This window comes from Pungitius pungitius, chromosome 13, assembly GCF_949316345.1.
Source record: "Pungitius pungitius chromosome 13, fPunPun2.1, whole genome shotgun sequence".
Lineage (NCBI taxonomy): Eukaryota > Metazoa > Chordata > Actinopteri > Perciformes > Gasterosteidae > Pungitius > Pungitius pungitius.
The window spans coordinates 10,823,412-10,841,194 of record NC_084912.1 but is presented as its reverse complement, the minus strand read 5'-3'; the positions used below and the strand labels follow the sequence as shown (position 1 = coordinate 10,841,194).

Sequence of the window (17,783 nt, the reverse complement as noted above, 5' to 3'; positions counted from 1 at the left end):
TCCCTGATGACCAGCAGCACGTCACTCGTCACACCTGCAGGCTTCCTATGAACAACTAATCCAAATGATGCCACTAGCTCTCACAAAAACATGTTATGCTCCCTCTGCCTGATTCATAAATATTTAGAAATAATTTCTTCTTGAAAGCCACAGTTTTCATAAAGAATCTGACCTTCATAAATGTTTTCTTATTTTGGTCTGTTGTTATGTAGCTACATCCACGAGCATGCGTGCCGACATGTTTGTGCAAAGTAACTAGTTATTGTCTTTTCATCAATTTTACAGTTGTAACTCCTAAGTCACATTTTCCAAAAACAATAAATACATTTTAATTGAACACATGTTATATCGACTGAAATGGTGGGGGACATATATCTACCTAATGGACAACCCCTTTGTGACCAAGTATTCAAAAATAATCCCATTCTATAAACATTGTTACTTTTATATGGTATATTAGTGTTTACAGACATTGTGTTTTTAAATTATTTATGTGCAGTTCCAAACATAATTTCTGACAAAATACCACAGTCTTTCTGTATAAAAATATCTATCATCACTTGGTTATTGATGTGTCTTGCATTTGGTCCAGTGCCACAACCTTTTTTAGGTATTCTTTACCCAATTCTCTCATTAATATTCATGTGCACATGACCCTGCAATTTTATGCTCTTTAATTGGGTTTGGTATGCTAATCAACTTGTACACACCTATAATACAAGGTCAATGGACAATTGACCTTGGTCAATCAAAATAAGAACACAAGTACCTACATTTTTGCAACTTTTCTTTGGTTCTTCTTTGAGCCAACTCTTCAATGTGTGTGTTTTAGACACACTCCATGGACCATGCATTGTCCCCATTTTAATGGCATATCCGTCACATTGATCTCTTTAAACAATGATTCCTCATTCTTTATGTAGCACAAAGACAATATATTTCACATAGTTTATCTTAACACTGCGATAATATAACCACTAGTTATGTAATGGCCATACGGCTAATAACATCAGAAGACACCCTGCTGTCAAAATCATTCTCAATTTATGGTGAGAAAAATATTTCTTGACTAATAAACTCTCACAGACAGCACATACTAGTTTTATTTTCAAGGTGTTATGTAATTTAGAGCTACCCAAAATGTAAGCCTGAACAGCTTTCTGATAAAAATATTGTATTATTATGTGAGGCAATACATTTTGTTGAAACTAATAAATATATTTTTTTATTTACTTTGAAAGTATTTTGCAGGAAATGTAATTAATATACAGTCTATATGTATCAAACCATGTCTATTTTACTGAAACCCTCTACCATAATGCTTGAGGGACTTGTAAGATCATAAAAAGTGATAATTCATCAAGCTAATATTTGTTTTGACTCAACTCATCTCAGTCATAGTAAGACGATCTTTGGAAATTACTTTCATTAAGTAAGTGGGCAGAAGATTGAGTCATATTTTGGAATCCCTTCATTTGAAAATCAATATACGTATTATCCAGAACGCCTGGTGAAAATGTTATTTCGTCAACAAAAAGTCATTTGAATGCAAAATATATGTATTGAAAACTAATAAGATTAAGAGTATGTTAAGGGGTTAATTGGGTTCCATATGTAATTTGTGGCCATCAGCAATACATTGGATTGACTTCCTGAAGTGCACCACAACTTTAGACAGATGGACTTGTCATCAGGCCACATTTGACTAAGGAAAATGATGGCTAGCATAACATTTGTGGTTAAATTGTGGCTCACAAAAAGCCATTTAGACGTTATTTGGATTTCCTCTAAATCATACCGTTTTGTTTACATCACTGTTTCGGTTGCACGTGCAAGTATATTTACAACCACATCTCATTTTTGATCTAAATGTATTTAGGGGGCTTTGATGCAGTGTGGGAAATATCAAATGCACATCACTGAAAGCTTTTGTGAACTACAGCAACAATCATTAACTCAATCAGTGCAGGAAGTTGGTAAAAGACACTACGCCCCGTCCCGCTGCATTAACACCATCAACAACACGTGGATACAGTCAAATGAAGGATAGCTTACACGGTGCGTAGAGGACATACTAATTGGGGATATTTCAGGTTTGCCTCAATTACTAATGACAGAATACTGTGTGTAATACTGTTCAGTCACACCCCTCCCACATCGACACTGACAAACAAATCTGCTCTTCCTCACCACAGCAGTAAAATGCCAACCTGTGGCAAGAGCCACTCTCATTCATTCAATAGTCTGACTGCTGCATTTTCAAAAGAAAAATAATCTAAGGAAAAAAAAAAAAAGTAAAAGAGATCCTTTTATTTTGATAGCGATATTTTGTCAAGACGGTGACAGTATCCTCACTATCTTCAAGAACCCAATGTTCTTTTTGTTCGATATGTTATCTGGATCTCTAGCTCTTTCATTCTCCTGTATTACATAGAAGTTTTATCCGTTGGAACTATTTAATCAATTAGGAAAAAAGTCATTTCATCAGCTATGCTACAGTTTGTTGAAAATTGTCCTAATAACCGCAATGTTAGCAACTAACAAACAAATGTACTGCAGTTAATATTTAGGTTATATTCTGTTTCCACCTATTGAAATCTATTGGGCACTTTTTTATACCTTATGAAGCCAATTACATCATGTATGATTTCTATATCTGACTGCTCTGCGATGATTACTCTTGCTTTTAAGAGGAGGCATTGGAGGTGATATTTCAAAGGTCAACCAATCCCTATGGACCTGTTTTCTAAGGGTGGAATACACCTTTGGGGATGGAGAACACCTGCACGTTTTGCTAATGAGGCCATACTGCAGACTGACAATAGTTGTTTCGCAGATCGATGAATCACATGGAAAACAAAGAGTTCCATGGTGTGGAGTGGAATGCATTTCTTTAAAACAGATGGTAATTACAGAAGGCTAAAGTAGAATTTGATTAAATCAGTCCATATTGCGGCTGAATTTAAAGGCTACAGAGGACATGTATGTCTGAACTGAATCCAAATGTCTTACCTTCACTGCAGTCCTTTCCTTGGAACCCCGTCCGAGAGCAGTTACACGTTGGCTCGTTGTTAATTATACTGCAGACTCCTCCATTTAAGCACATGTTGGCTGAACCGCAGAGGTCCTCCAAGACTCCTTCGCCGTTGATCATCACAGACTCTGTGTTGTTGACCTTTATGTCCGTTATCCATCCAGTGAAAGGTAGCTGATCCTTGACTGCATCTGATGTGAGTCGTAACGCCACGGATCGTAATTCCGGTGGTATTCCACCAACAAACAAATGGCTGAAAACAGTCATATCTCGTCTTTTTGACTTCACCTCCACCCATTTCCTCTCATTGTCCACCTTGAGGGTCGTGTTCTTGAAGTTTCTCCTTATTGTGACTGCGTGCCACTGGCTGTCGTTGACCGCCGTGTCAGACACGACGGTTGCAGGCTCGGCACAGAAGATTGAGAAACGCAAGCTGAGTTTCCCATTCAGTATGAGAAGTTCTAGAAAGTCACAAAAACCCTCATCGTCGAAGTAAACTAGCAGCCCGTTGGAACTCTTTGTTTTCATGCTGAAGCTCATTTCGCTTTCGCAACACGCGTTCCACACAGGGAATCTAGCCCACTGGCCCTCGGCACCTGTAAACTCCAGACAGGTGCCTATCTCTACGAAGCAACATAAAAGCAGCCCAACCCATATGACATGGGCACCATGTGGCTTTTGTAAAACCATCGTGCGATCACAGAATACACGCAGGTGGACGGAAACTTGTGGAGCAGAATCTATTTATGTGCACCTTTGCTTAAGCGAGAAAGAAATGTGGTTTGCCCGTGAGAGAGTAGACTGGCATACAAGTGTCTACATGGATAAATAATTGCGAACTGATGCATTGTAGGACAAACATTTAAGTGCTATGGTGTATTTGCGCTGCAACTGGTTTAGGTCAACAATTGTTTCCTGGAGCAAATACCATTACCTCGCACTGTCCATGTAGGCCACTGGCCAAACCTCTCACTGCTCACTCCCAAATAGTTTGAACTGTTTAAAGGTCCTCTCTGCCATGGCGATTTAGAGTAAAGTGACAAGCATTCAAATATCCATTGGGCACACTTGTTCTAATTTATGTAATTATGGAACAGTCCCTTCTGGTGCCTGTTAGCGTGTGCACTGTTTCACTTGAGTTGAAATGGCAGCTTTAATCTTCATGTTCATGCCAACAGTGTTTGGCGGGTAACTGAAAGCCTTGCTGGGGGCTTTTCACAAAGTCATCCTCAGAAGCGACGAGAAAGAAAAAAAAAATCCCATAAGGAAACACGTTGGCTGATAAATGCAACAAATAAAGCAATCGGTCCGTCGAAGCAGTCCTCAGTCCCAAAGCTCTCTGCAAAACAAAAGCAAATTTGATACAGCACAAGTTTTTTCACAATATCCATTTACAAATCCAATTTGGCCAGCCTCAACTCTATGAAAGAGGCTAAAGCACAGCTAATAAAACACATATATCCAGAGAGACCCTTATTGTAACAAACATAAGCCATATCAGTAGATTATCAGCAGAGCACTGGAGAGTCAGCTTCCACTTCATTTTTCAATATGCAATCCTTTGAAGATAAAAAAAAACTACAGTCATGAGGAAAACGAATCAAGAAAAATCCACCACATCAGTAATGATATAGCCTGCACACTCATTGAATGTCTGAAAACAATCCCTGATGAAAATCTCAAACTCAAACTAAAGGAAACCACAGATTTACAACTCCCATCATTTATTGTAGGAAAATCACTTTTGCATCCACATTGGCAGAACTTCTGCATTGTCAGCGGCATTCCGATGTACGGTGTAGTCCATCCACCGGCCTGCCCTTTCTCAAAGACCATCCGGAAGAAAAAGTGCGTCATTTCATTCACAATGGGGTGTTTGTGGAAAACGAACGACTTGGGTTGCCACTGAGTTTCAGTCAGACGCCCCCAAAGAAAAATACGCTCTTCGTAATGTTCGCCTCGTCGCGGTTTTTTCGGACAATATGAGGGATTCAGTTGTGGCTTGTAAATACTAAACACGTTCACCATTGTACGGCAGACACGTACGACACGATTTTCACAATTAGTTTGCATTTCAAAGAAATCGGGTTACAGATCGGACTTACTTGCACTTGAAACAAAGGAAAACAGCGAACGTGAGAAATACAACGAAGAGCGGAGCAGAATCACAATGTTTGGTGTGGAAATCCTCACCAATAGTATGTCTCGCAGTATCTTTGGTCAAAACAGGACATGGATAATACGTCACCTACCTTAACATCTTTACCGTGCACGAGGGTTGCAAAGGACGCAATACTATAAGACTGTATTTATCCTCTTTTACAACTATAACATTTTGTGCAAAGAAGAGACGAGACGCAATCTCTTTTTTTTTTTTTTACCTTTGCGCGTACAGCTTTACTTGTACGGGACCCCGAATAGTTGGCACAGGAGGGGGGAAAAGAAAAGCAATTTCACGAAAAAAACACATGCACGGGAAGAGCTCCTGTAAACCACGACCTGTCCGTATATTTTCGCTCTGTTTGAGTGCTTGCACCTCAAATCCAGTCGGGCGAAACCTTCACATCAATATCTGCTTCAAGCAAATCGCAGCATCAGAGAGAGAGAGAGAGAGCGAGAGAGAGAGAGAGAGAGAGAGAGAGAGAGTCCGCTTTCTCTCTAACTCCATGAGAACCGTCCTCGCTTGGTGGTTAAATAAATTACCTTAAATATGCCGTCCTCCAAGTTTGTTTCCCGATTAAGAACAAAAGAACAAAAACAAAAAAACAACTAGAGAGAGAAAAATGAAACCTCCAGATGAAGTGGGTCGGAAGAGTGGGACGAAAATCCCGTTATCTTCGCGGAGGAGAAGGCGCAATCTGGTTTCCCTGTTGAGTTTATCCAGCGACTGTCGGGAGCCACAGACCGAGTGCATCACGTGTCTCTCGATGATGTGTGCCGGGGAGGGGCTGAATGCAGTACCTCGGACAGCGCCTCTGCCATGCATGAGCATCCATCCGCGGACATTTATGGCATTGGCAACTTGGGCGATAAGGCTTGTAAAACTGCTTCGATTGATCAATTGATCCCACTGGAGATACGGAGGGCTGGAAAGCACCCAGCGATGGCTTAAGTGCAGAACGGGGTAATAGTCTTTGCAGCCCACTTACACATTTTATATTTACATGTGTCTATGCAATCTGAAAAACATCAATTATTTTAGATAATTGCAAACAATCCGACCTAGATAGGATGAGGTGGATAGATAAATTCACAGGTATTTATGTTGAATGTCCCTTTTCCAAGTAACACTCTTTTTGTCATGGGATTTCTATGCTACATTGTATGCTCCTCAGCACCATCCTGCACAAAGAATACAATAAACAATCTTTTAGCATACATTGTAGAGGAGAGTGTGAGGAAATCTGTGTTTCTAAAAAAAATAGGGATCAAAGTAAGTGAGACCCCCCTAAATTGTTTGCACAGTGAACAGTATTTCTCCAATAAGTACTGCTAAGAGTTATAATTAGAGATGGCCTTAATCACTGTAATTAGTACAAAATACTCGTTAAGTAAATTAATAATCTGCTTCGTTCCAGTAGCGACTTTAAGGCTACTTTAAGCTACTTTACATTTGTCAGCTCTATGGATGTGTCTATAGTAAGCCCTGATGTGTCATTCTGAATGGGAAGTAGTGTTTAATGTAGAGAAAATGGATTTAAAAAAAAAGTAAAGTGCGAATGAACTATAGTAAATAGAGGAGGTAGCGTACAAAATAAGAACAAACACGAAATCAAATGATAAATCCTTTTGCATATCACTCTCACAACAAACCCTAATCATGACCTTATAAATCATGTACTACATGCTCCCTTCTGCCAAAACATGCATTATACCACAGATCCTGCCATTAAAGATACTACTGCAGCAGACTGGAGTGACTGATGGAAGGATTATTAATGTTTCTTTTACAAGAAAAAACATTTAAAAAATGGTAACCGGATAGAGTATGTCCGAATAGGATTCAGGGCACAAGGAAAATATTTTTTTCTCTTCATATTTTGAGGTTGCAGAGAACCTCTTGTGACACACTGAGGCGAACGGAGACATAGTGCATTCAAGTTTAATAGAGGTCTAAGCTTTCTGAGCTCATACCAGGATAAGATAAGGCACCTTTCTGTTCATACATTAATAATCTCTCACTTTTCAAAGTAATCCTAGTCAAAAGTTTAGGTGGGTAGGTTTTTTGGGTTAGGTAGATGGCAATAGTTGGCTCTTCCACCTGCCTTGCTTTAGACCAGTGTAATCATATCTTGGTCCAGTGTCTTTACTGAATTCACAGATATGGAATCCAAATGGATCTTTTCATCAGCAGGTGCATCAGGTAAATCAGAAACTATAATTATCCAAATGTTAGTAGGCTATTCAAACACAAAAACAAATGTAGAGAAGGACTTGATTTTTGTCGCCTACTGAAAATGTCTTGTTTGAGTGGCATAGTACAACAGAGAACTAGACACATATGACTTAACCGTATGACATCGTGCCTTATAGTCCTTATTCATTTGATAACCGCATCACCTCCAACTCACTATGGAAAAGGTGAGAACTTATACGACAAGTAAGTTGATATTCTCTCCATTGATTTATCGGGAAAATATTCATATAAATACCCACTTTGCCTGACACATGTACAAAAATATCAAAGTTAAAGCTACATACACAAGAGAAAAGTCTGCATACTCACTAGTTGGCAGGAATTAAAGAAACATTTTTGTAAATCCTAGGTAACGTTTTCCTGCATTTTATTCAAGCAGGTATATTTAACCTTTCATTTTCAATTTTTACTTTACACAAGGGAATGGTTTTCAGATTGAAAATGTCAATCCTATGGTTTCATGTTACCAATAGTCCTTACATGTGAAATAGCTATATTGTTTACTCATGTAGTAATGTATTAGTTCACAAAAATGGACCATCATATTGTATAGTCTTTTTTATTCTGGACATGTGTTTTCCGCAGACTAATTCAAGAAAACTGTATACTTACTAACAGCAATACAGAATCTCCAGAACACAAAGGCATATAGGAAAAGGCAATAAACTACTCTTCTTCATGTCAACTGCTGCAATAAAAATGTAGTATTTTCAGGGATACTTATTTGTATACATTTTTACAACCTGTATGTGATTTGGAATGACACCTTCAAATATAATGAATAAATTGCCTCCCCTTTCTTAATCCACAGTTGAATGAAGCGTACTAATGAATTCATTTGATCTGTTTGTTGTCATTGAGGTGAGGTTGTGGCAGAAGAGTGCATTTCACAATTTGCTGCAGGTAAAGAGACAAGGTGGCTCACACAGGCAGCACGCACAGCTGCATGTTATCAGGCTGATTAGCAGCCATGCGCTTGGCCCTAGTTTGTCTTTTTCCAGCGAGGCTTCTAATGAAAGACACACATCAAATTGAGAAAACAAGACAAGCTGGAAAAACATGGATTAACAGGTGAGTTCAGTATCGTATGCTGTATTACGGGTCCATGTCATCTGGTCAGTCTGTCTTAATGTTTCTGTACTGCCTCTACCGCTGTACCATTTTAAGAAAACTGGCCCACAGGCCTGGCACACCTGGGGTCTCATTTGTTAGTGTCTAGGATCCACGTTACATTTTCAGATTCAGGAAACCGTGAGTACGCCTGCCAGAGTCAAATTTCCTCTTTCAAATCCCAGATCAACCTCTATAATAGCGCAAATTGTTCAGCATTACATCCCGCCCTCTACACACCCACTTGACCATAAATTATCAATGTGAAGCCCCTTATGAACACATGACACATTAGCTGTTGATCAAGGGGTGTCAACAGTGAATCATTGCAACAACTGAGAGGAAAAAGAGTTGGATTTATTTTGAAATACAGCAATCAGACCGATTGCTTCCTATCAATGTTATCCACCACCTTGAAAATATATAATATATTTTAAATGAACTATAAAAACTAAGATTAAGATTTTACTTCATCACTAAGGATGAGGATGACTAAGATTTTACTTGATAATATATGCCCATGTATTAAAAAGGTATTGCTCTATTTGGCATTTCTTAAACGCTATTTTAATTCCAGCAGCTGCTCCAAAGCTGACCATGAATGTCGGCGGGTCGGTCCCTCCTCTGCGCTCAGGGGTGCAGACAGTGCTGATTAAGTTTAAATTGGTTCATTTCTTTAACAATTAAAATGTGCCTGTAATTATGGCTCACTAATAAAAGCATGAATAACACTGCTGGTTTACGCTCTATGATAAAGAGAAAATGTAAGTGCAAAGTAAATTGTGACAAGAAGTGAAATTCATTTTGTGTACATGTTGGTACAAGAAGAAGGTGTCATTTGGGCGGAGCTATAATGGATGACAATATGCACATTTTTCCTCTCATTTAAATGATTGCTCTCCTGTACATCAATGAGTATATGCTCTAATATTTACTGACAAAGGTCAGTGGCCAGTCAACCAGTCATTTTGGGCATGGGGAGGTAATGAGACAAAACACGATGTCCATGCAAACCAACAGTGGTCGACCCTCCTCTTTTCTTAGTTCAGGTGTTCTTCAGTAAATGTTCTCAAGAGCCTTTTGAAATGTCTTGAAGACATAACATCAGTTTGGAAATAAAACTGTGAAAACTGTGGCCCGGTATTTACATTTTCATACATATTATCTACATTGTATGGCCTCTCATTGAAATGAGGATAGGGTTTATATAGAAAAGAAAGTCAATCATTCATTCACAATGTGATTAAAGTATGTGATGAAGGATTTTACTTGAGGGTAACTAATACCAGAAAAGGCTCCGTGAAATATTGTTTGTCATGGGATTTTTGTCAATTGAATGTCATAAGCTATAAGTAACAGATTTTCTTTATGCATTGATTGACAGCGGTACTATTTCAATCCAGTTTGACAATAAGAATCCAGTTTGTCTTCCCACTAGAGTTATTTGAAACTGAAACATGACTCATTCCAGCACAGTGGAAGCCTGGTGGGCATGGACTCATTTGTGAAGAAAAAAAACACATTTTCTTTATTGTAAATGTGTCCGTCATTGTACAAGAGTCTTCCTCCCCTTTAAAGTAGGAGCATTTATTTAATGAGACTTTCACCACCCACCAGCTGAGACCAGATCTCGCCCATTTGAAAGTATCTGTATCCTCTAAATCAAAGCTGATTGAATTTAGGAATCTCTATCATTAGAGTTATTAGATTAGGAAAGAGGGAAGGGGGGGCATTGCAACTCTGAATTTCATTTCAGAGGAATTAATGAATCGTAGGATTGTAGATCACATAGAGGTGGTCAAATGTCCAGCCTGAATGAGCATACTGATTGTATTGACTCTTACATAATGACCCTACTTCAGATGCATGAGGAAAGCATTAACTTGCCAAAATCGTGATAAAACCTGGTTTTAGCCAAAGCTGAAATAAGCATTGTTGAATTAACTGATATTCAATCTGTTTTTTTTTTTTTTTTTTTACAACCCTTTCATTATATAATTTGTACAGTACTTTCTCATTGCACTCCTTTCACTCCTTTATTACATATTATAAATCCTCAAATTACAATTTGTTTTATTAGATGAATGTTTTTATTTTATCTTCAGGGGTTTCTCTTCATATAATTAATTCCATTCAAATTGTCCATAAAATATATTTAATTTAATCATTTAATTTAATACATTTCTAAATATATTCAAGTCAATTGGACTGTCCTTACATAGCGCTTCTCCAGTCTCAGAGCTTCAATAGCACACGTCATCATTCACCCATTCACACACTGAATGCATGAGCTACCATTAGTAACTAACAATCACACACTGTAGTCACAGCCATAGGGGCAATTAAGACACATGAAATGACGGAGCCAGGCATTCAAACCGACAAGCTCCTGAATGAACTTTTTTTTTCTCCCACTGAGCTTCCAATTATTCACTTTTTGAATCTTAGGAAGTGTCTATTCTAATCAAAAGCAGGCTGACATGTCTTTGATGTGTTGTGTGGATTTCTTGTATGCATCACAAATAAACAACACACGTGGTTAATTGCACACAAAGGCCCCTACAAAAGGCAACAGAGTTTCAACGAGGTCCAAGTATTCAGAATATGCCAAGCAATATGTACTTTGTGTGACAGCAGATATGATTCAACGTTCAGACAATCAACAGGCCATTAGTTTACGGTATGAATGAATTGTTAAAGTTGACCGAAGCTGAATAGGATTTTTGATCATATGCTGGTGCAACAAAATGCAACAAGATGAACAGTTGTCACCAAAAAGAACAAATGTATAAAATATTTCAGATCATTTTAAAGATCTAAATGTGCGCATCACAGAAAACACGTTCACTCGTTTTACGTGTTGTCAAAGCAGTTTCCCACATTCGCAGCCAACTGCAAAGGAATCAAAGTCATACTTTCTCAAGTCAGAGCTGAATTTGTTTTATACCCACAGGTGTCGAGGGGTCAGATAGCTCTTATCCACTCAATGTGTGATAGAAACCAATGCTCTTTACATGTTTCTAGGTAGGTTTAGCGCACCACTCTAAACAATTTTTAATATCAACCGTCCTCACATACTGGGGCCATGGTTGGGGGCATCCATATCCTTGACCCTGCTTTCTACTCCCGGTGAATCCAGTACACATCCTTGCCCGTGTATCCCTGGTTTTTGATCTCTATAACAGGCCACTGGGTCAAGCAGTTTCTGACAAACTGAGAACAAATCTCCTGAAAGACTGGGTCAGTAGTTCAAATGAGATTGTCTTAGGCAGGACAGTGCTCATGCATTCACAAAAGATGAAATATTGATTTTCCTCTCGAGGGTCCTCATTCACTCTTGTCCGCTCTTTGACATCTTCAGTCTGTATTGCCTTGGGGACTTTTGTAAATAACCATGGAAGCAACTGTTTACCATCTTTGTTTGAGTGCTCTAATGTGTGTCAATTGTTGCATATTTCTGATCAATAAGGATCTTTAACGTGATCCTCAAAGTTATTATGGCAAATCCTGACATTATTAGTATCAGGAAATGGGCTTTAATTGTTACTACAGTATTCAAAAATCACAACCAGACAAGCTGGCTTTTGCGCAAAATGCATCATTATATTACATGGTTTTTGTTTCTGTGACCTTGTGTACAATGTGTTATCAAACCCCTTCAACAGGAGATTAGCATCTCTATGGATTATCTCACTTTATTTCTGACTTTATTGATCTGTGGGTCTCCTACAACAGCTAAACATGGCAAAGTTCATGAGATCAGTGTGCGCCGCAAAGCGAGATACAAAGGAGTAGCAGTATCATTGGCCAGTATCTGTAAAGCATATGATAGAGGGCAATATTATTCATTGGAGTGCAAGCTGGTGTGAAATGGCCTGATCAAATGAGAATATTGACACACCTGCTGATCGCAAATAGTAATCCCAGCATTTCATGGCAGTTTCTTTGCCTTATTGTTGAGATTGTCGGCCTTTTATCGAATGCTGGCTCAAAATCCCCAGAATAGAAAAAAAGTATGTGGACACACACTCACAGCCAATGAAATGTATAAGATACATTTCATTTTACAGCAAGACGTTATTTACATGAATTACAGTAGAATTTGAACCCATTTTCTCATAATGTTTAAAAGGAAATGTTTGCACATTTCCAACCTCAACTCCAACTCTCCGAATTGATCTAATATTGTGATTAATATACTGAACCTCGTGTTGCCATTCTCTTTGCATCTCTGGGACCATACGTACAGAATGTGTTGTTCTTCCTTCAACTGTCGTTGGAGAGAAGGAGGAACTAAAGCTACTTCAGACATGGAAACTGTGGGGCACAGTTCGGCTGAAAAACGTCCTTGAGCTTTTATTTGCTCTTCTTACTTTTCCAACTGAGAAAACTATAAAAGAAAATCAATGCCAAAAGCCGGGAGCACAAATTAGATCCAAGCAGGCGAGTGCAACTAGAACAGCCGTGAACGGCGAGCTTGCAAAATTAATTTAGATGCACAGCTGTTGAGTTTCATGTGTGGGACACATAAATATTTGATCTGCGTGGATCTCATTTGTGCTCAAGGATGTTGTGACAACCATTTTTACTGTGTGCATTTCAGGTTTTTTTTGGCTGACTCATAATAAGCTCAAATTGCCCTCAGACCAGCACCAGACTGGTAGAGTATAGAATACATTCTTCAAGAGCAAAGACATTACCTGGAGAAGACAACCAGGACCACTAGTACATCCTGACTAGTACAAAGTCATAAACTTTCTTGGAAAAAAAGCTCCTTAATAGTTCATTCAATGCACAAACACAAGTCCCACAGTGAAGAACCACGTGCATGCTGCCATCAGGTGTGTACTGTACCAACAGACCTAACAGACCACCAACCTTCTCATATGCCATCTTCTGCGATCATAAAATAATTATTAAATATAATCATAGAATTATAATCTTTTTCCATCCAAATTGCTCACCCAGATGCCAACACAAGACCAATCAATACATAAATATATGTTTTAATACAACGTGGATTTTGAATTTCACGTTTTGAAAATTTTGAAAATAATTTGTTGAAAAATGGCCAAGTTGCAGTGTTGCCACTGGAATACAGTGATAAAGTGACTACAATGCAGACACACTCTATGAGTGATTGATGGCCAAGGAGCATTATTTTTCATGTGCTTAAAGATTGCTTGTCTTTTACTTCATTAAACAAAGGGAGCTGTTTTGAAATCCACAATGTTGGAAGGATTGTCTGAGAGTACACAAAGCTGTGGTTGAGGACATTTGTGAGTTAATCAAATAAATGTAAGTAACCCAATTCTAACATAATCTTCTTTTATTCGCTGTGGTATCAACAGTTAAAATACATTCTGATAAATTGTGCATTAATTTCTCATTATGCAGGATGAAAGGCTCTGTGAATCATTGGTTCAAGTTAAACACGCATGAACTCACGTTGCCCCAATCTAAGGAAATAGCTGTAATAACCTCAGTATTGCCTATGTGTCACATGAACCCTGTTCTTTAGTTGTAATTGAAGGGTTTGGTAGTAATTGAAGGGAAAAACGGACTCATTCAGCCTTTCAGCATTTCACAGACATCAGGTTTTTTCATGAAGCTGTCACTCAAGTGTGCCATGAGTTCTCCCTGCATTTTCAAGGGCGCAATAAAACGTTCATTTTGGTGAAAGCAACCCTGCAAGAATTGTGTCAGTTTGTGACTCGTCGAAATTAAATCACATTGATTTACAGTGAGACCACCAACTGTTTTTCAACTGTTGGAAAAACTGCAATGATGTTCTTCCTTCGTACAACAGAGAATCTGTGGTCTTTCACATACAGTAGAGGCACGTGGTGTTCTGGCTCATTTGCTGATCATCATAATCTCGCGGTGCCAAAGATGATCGTCTGTATGCGAGGTCGACTACCAGCACGGGGGTTTTGCCCAGAGGCTCACCCTGTTTTATCATGTTTATCTTCCGACTATATATCCCTGCTCTCGGAAGACGATAAACCTCTGAGTAGGCCTGGCACATAACCTGTATGTGTGTCAACTCTGTCTCCTGTTTGCAAACAGGAAAATGTCACACCGTTGTCGAATGAACATTTTTCTACATTCATCAACAATTCTCTCAAATATATAATGCAATACATGATTATATTAGCCAGTCATTGCCAAGGGCGTGACTTAAGCAGCTGTGAACCTGTTACTCTTTTTCGAGCCAAGCGGCCTGAACTGCCGCTTCTGACAAGCTGGTGGTACTCTTTTGTGCCCTCTCCATTTCAGGGCGTTTCTTCATGGCGGATCATTACGGCGAGCCTCATAAACCTTACGGGCGTATATAACAAGTGACCCACAGCAAGGCGAGAGTGCCATAAGTGCAGTGTCATAAGTCATTTGTAAACTAATGTAATTAATGACACATGAAGGTTTTTCCTTGCTGTGAATGTTTATCCTTATGCATTCAATTTACCAGCCTGGAACACCGCGCCTGAAACCTGAATGAACACGTCGCAACTGAGGTAAAAAAGACTAACAAAGTGATAATAATGACACAACTAACTCTATTATGTGTTTAAAGAATGAATGGATTCACCATTTTAAGTCATTCTCAGGAAAAAGGACGACCAGTTGGAAATAGACTAAATAACATGCAAATTGCCTTATCAGGGTAATGCTCAGTTGAAGCATATAAATGTATTCAGACACTGAACCTTCTTTAAGCCTGTCTTGGACATAATTAAGGGACAAGTCAAGCAACTGAAGCGCAGAAAGACTATTCCAGAAATGAAAACAGCGTTATAATTTGCTTCAAAGATTAAAGTGAAAAGTAATTTCATAACTCAGAGAGTTACAATTAAAAGTGTTTAACAGCCACAGAGTAAAGGCTGGTTGCCTCCGTATGTCTGTTCCTGACAGGAAGAAAAATCAGTTGATTCACAGCCATCTTACTTCCCTGTCCTCTCTTAAGGAAAGGGAAGAGGATTGCCTTATTCTGAGGTTCCGTCAAACTGCCAACCAGGGCCCAGGAACACACTTCATTAACCACTCCTATGGCACAGGATTGGTTTTTTTTTTCTAGAAGGTAAGCACAAATCTGAAGTCCTAGAAAAACCACAATGCATTACACTGAATGGGCTTGTCACTCCTGCCCAGGTTCATTTCCTCTTAAGTGAGAGCTTGAGTCTATCAAAGGAAATGAGCTGAGAAACCTTGGCTATTATTTATTGGTTTATCCGCTGAGGTTGTTTCATCATGCACCCATCCACATGTCAAACACTACAGGAACGTTAGGTGAATAAGAAAATATATTAAGCCTTGGAACCACAAACATATTACCAGGCACGCAAACTTGGAGTAAATATTTAGCTCATTTAGGGACATTGAGCCCCTTGAAAAAACACTGGTATGACTAGAATCCTACTTCACTGGCACATACTGTATGTGTGTTAAGAGAAATTGCTGCATTCATCTACTTCCTCTTAGGTGCAAATGAAATTCCTGTGTCTTGAATAGGAGTTTAAATATATTTAAAAGAAATACAAGGAATTTATGGAGGAAAAAAAATGACTTAAGTATAAATAAATAGATGTATAAATAAATGCAAAGAAAGAAAATAAAGCTGCTAGAATGGCCCAGCCAATCACCTGTCTTAAATCTGAAGATCAAGATTCATAGAAGAGGCCCACAGAACCTTCAAGATTTGAAGACTGTTTGCGAGGAAGAATGGGCCAAAGTCACACCAGAGCAATGCGTGCGACTAGTTCCTCCATACAGGAGGCGTCTTGAAGCTGTCATTACCCACAAAGGCTTTTGTACAAAGTATTGAATAAATATCAGTAAGTATTTCCATTTTTCCCTATTATCATGTGCAAAGATTTATTACAAGAGTAATTTTGCATAGATAAAATCGGTGTATGCAAAAGGGGTGCACTTGTTTGTTTGTTGGTCATTATCAACAGTAATTTTAACCCTCCTCCAAAACATCCTCAATTAAATGATCATTTGTACATTCATTTTCAGTTATTGATTGGCTCGTACTTTTTGCTACTAATTATTTCAGCTCTATCTGACATCAACAATGTTTGACGTAAACACAACAATTTTAATTATTATTATAATTAATTTAATAACAGCTGGTTCTATTCTTTCATTGTGTGGAATGAGTGCAATGAAAGAAAAGCACCAATCTATGCTGAAACGTTACATCCATAGTACAAGTAAGCATTTAGGTCAGTTTCGCACTCCACCCAATAGAATCTTGGTGTTTATTACTGTAATACATGTTTCTCAGAAAAGTGGCGTGGCACACAGTCTACCATTCTCAAATATATGAGAACATGGACACCCTTAATATCAGTGTTAAAAATCACATAAATCCTCAGCTATCAAATTGTTCCCAGCTACACTAACTTGATGTATCAGCATACCTGGCCATAAGCCATTTTTTTTTTCTTTTTACTGATTTCAGTACATCGTTTTCGCCCATCCTGTAACTAGATGTTGAACTCACAGACTAAAAAACCTGAAGAAACCTCCTTCAGAGCAGTTTCAGTCTGTTTTTAGAACGTATCCGTAGAAAAGGAAAGCTTTCAGCAATAGACTAAAATGTTAATTTTATCCCATTTAATTTTCGGACAATATCTATCAAATAGATTAAGATTTTAAAGAGCGGCTATACTTCCTCTTAAAATATTGAATCTCCCATTAGTCTAATCAAGACTTACTCTGGCAGTAATGAGTGTCTGCCAAGCAGCAGGGTAGAGGAGCTTTCACATGTGAGGAACAAAGAATATCACCACGTTGAATGAAAATGAAAATGAGAACAATTGGAAACACAGCTGGATTCAAGATTACACGGACGCGGCACATGAAGACTGATTCGTGATGGATACGGGTGGAAAGAATCCCTCTACAAGCAAGTGTATTAAGTCTACAAATTAAGGATGGATCATGATCAGATTATAGTTGTGAAGCTTTGCATTTCTCCAAAGTTTAAGAATATGGCTACGTGACTACATCTGAAAAAATGTTACATACATTCCAGTTAAAAAATGAGGACGTGTCTTGTCCTTGAGATTTGATAGATATTGTTATACTTCAAGTACATTTTCTTACATTTTCCCTGGGATATCTAAAAGTGATCTACACTCACTGACTTTGCCGAAAAGCATCCTTTGTGGACACCAATCCCCACTGCTGCTGCTTTGCTAGCACACTGCCTTGGCT

At 38.5% G+C, this 17,783-nt stretch overlaps 1 protein-coding gene across 14 annotated transcripts in view; it reads right to left on the bottom strand.

Moving 5' to 3' along the window:
- LOC119214513 (neurexin-1a-like) overlaps nucleotides 1–5,955 on the bottom strand; it is a 206,128-nt gene extending 200,173 nt beyond the window's left edge. For all 14 annotated transcript variants that reach the window (XM_062566562.1, XM_062566565.1, XM_062566563.1 and 11 more), the window contains exons 1-2: nucleotides 5,738–5,955; nucleotides 3,013–4,373 (exon numbers count right to left, since the gene is read on the bottom strand). In XM_062566562.1, the coding sequence (XP_062422546.1) occupies nucleotides 3,013–3,724 (712 nt within the window). In that variant the 5' untranslated portion in view covers nucleotides 3,725–4,373; nucleotides 5,738–5,955. The remainder of the gene's footprint in view (nucleotides 1–3,012; nucleotides 4,374–5,737) is intronic.
- Nucleotides 5,956–17,783: the final 11,828 nt, after the last annotated feature.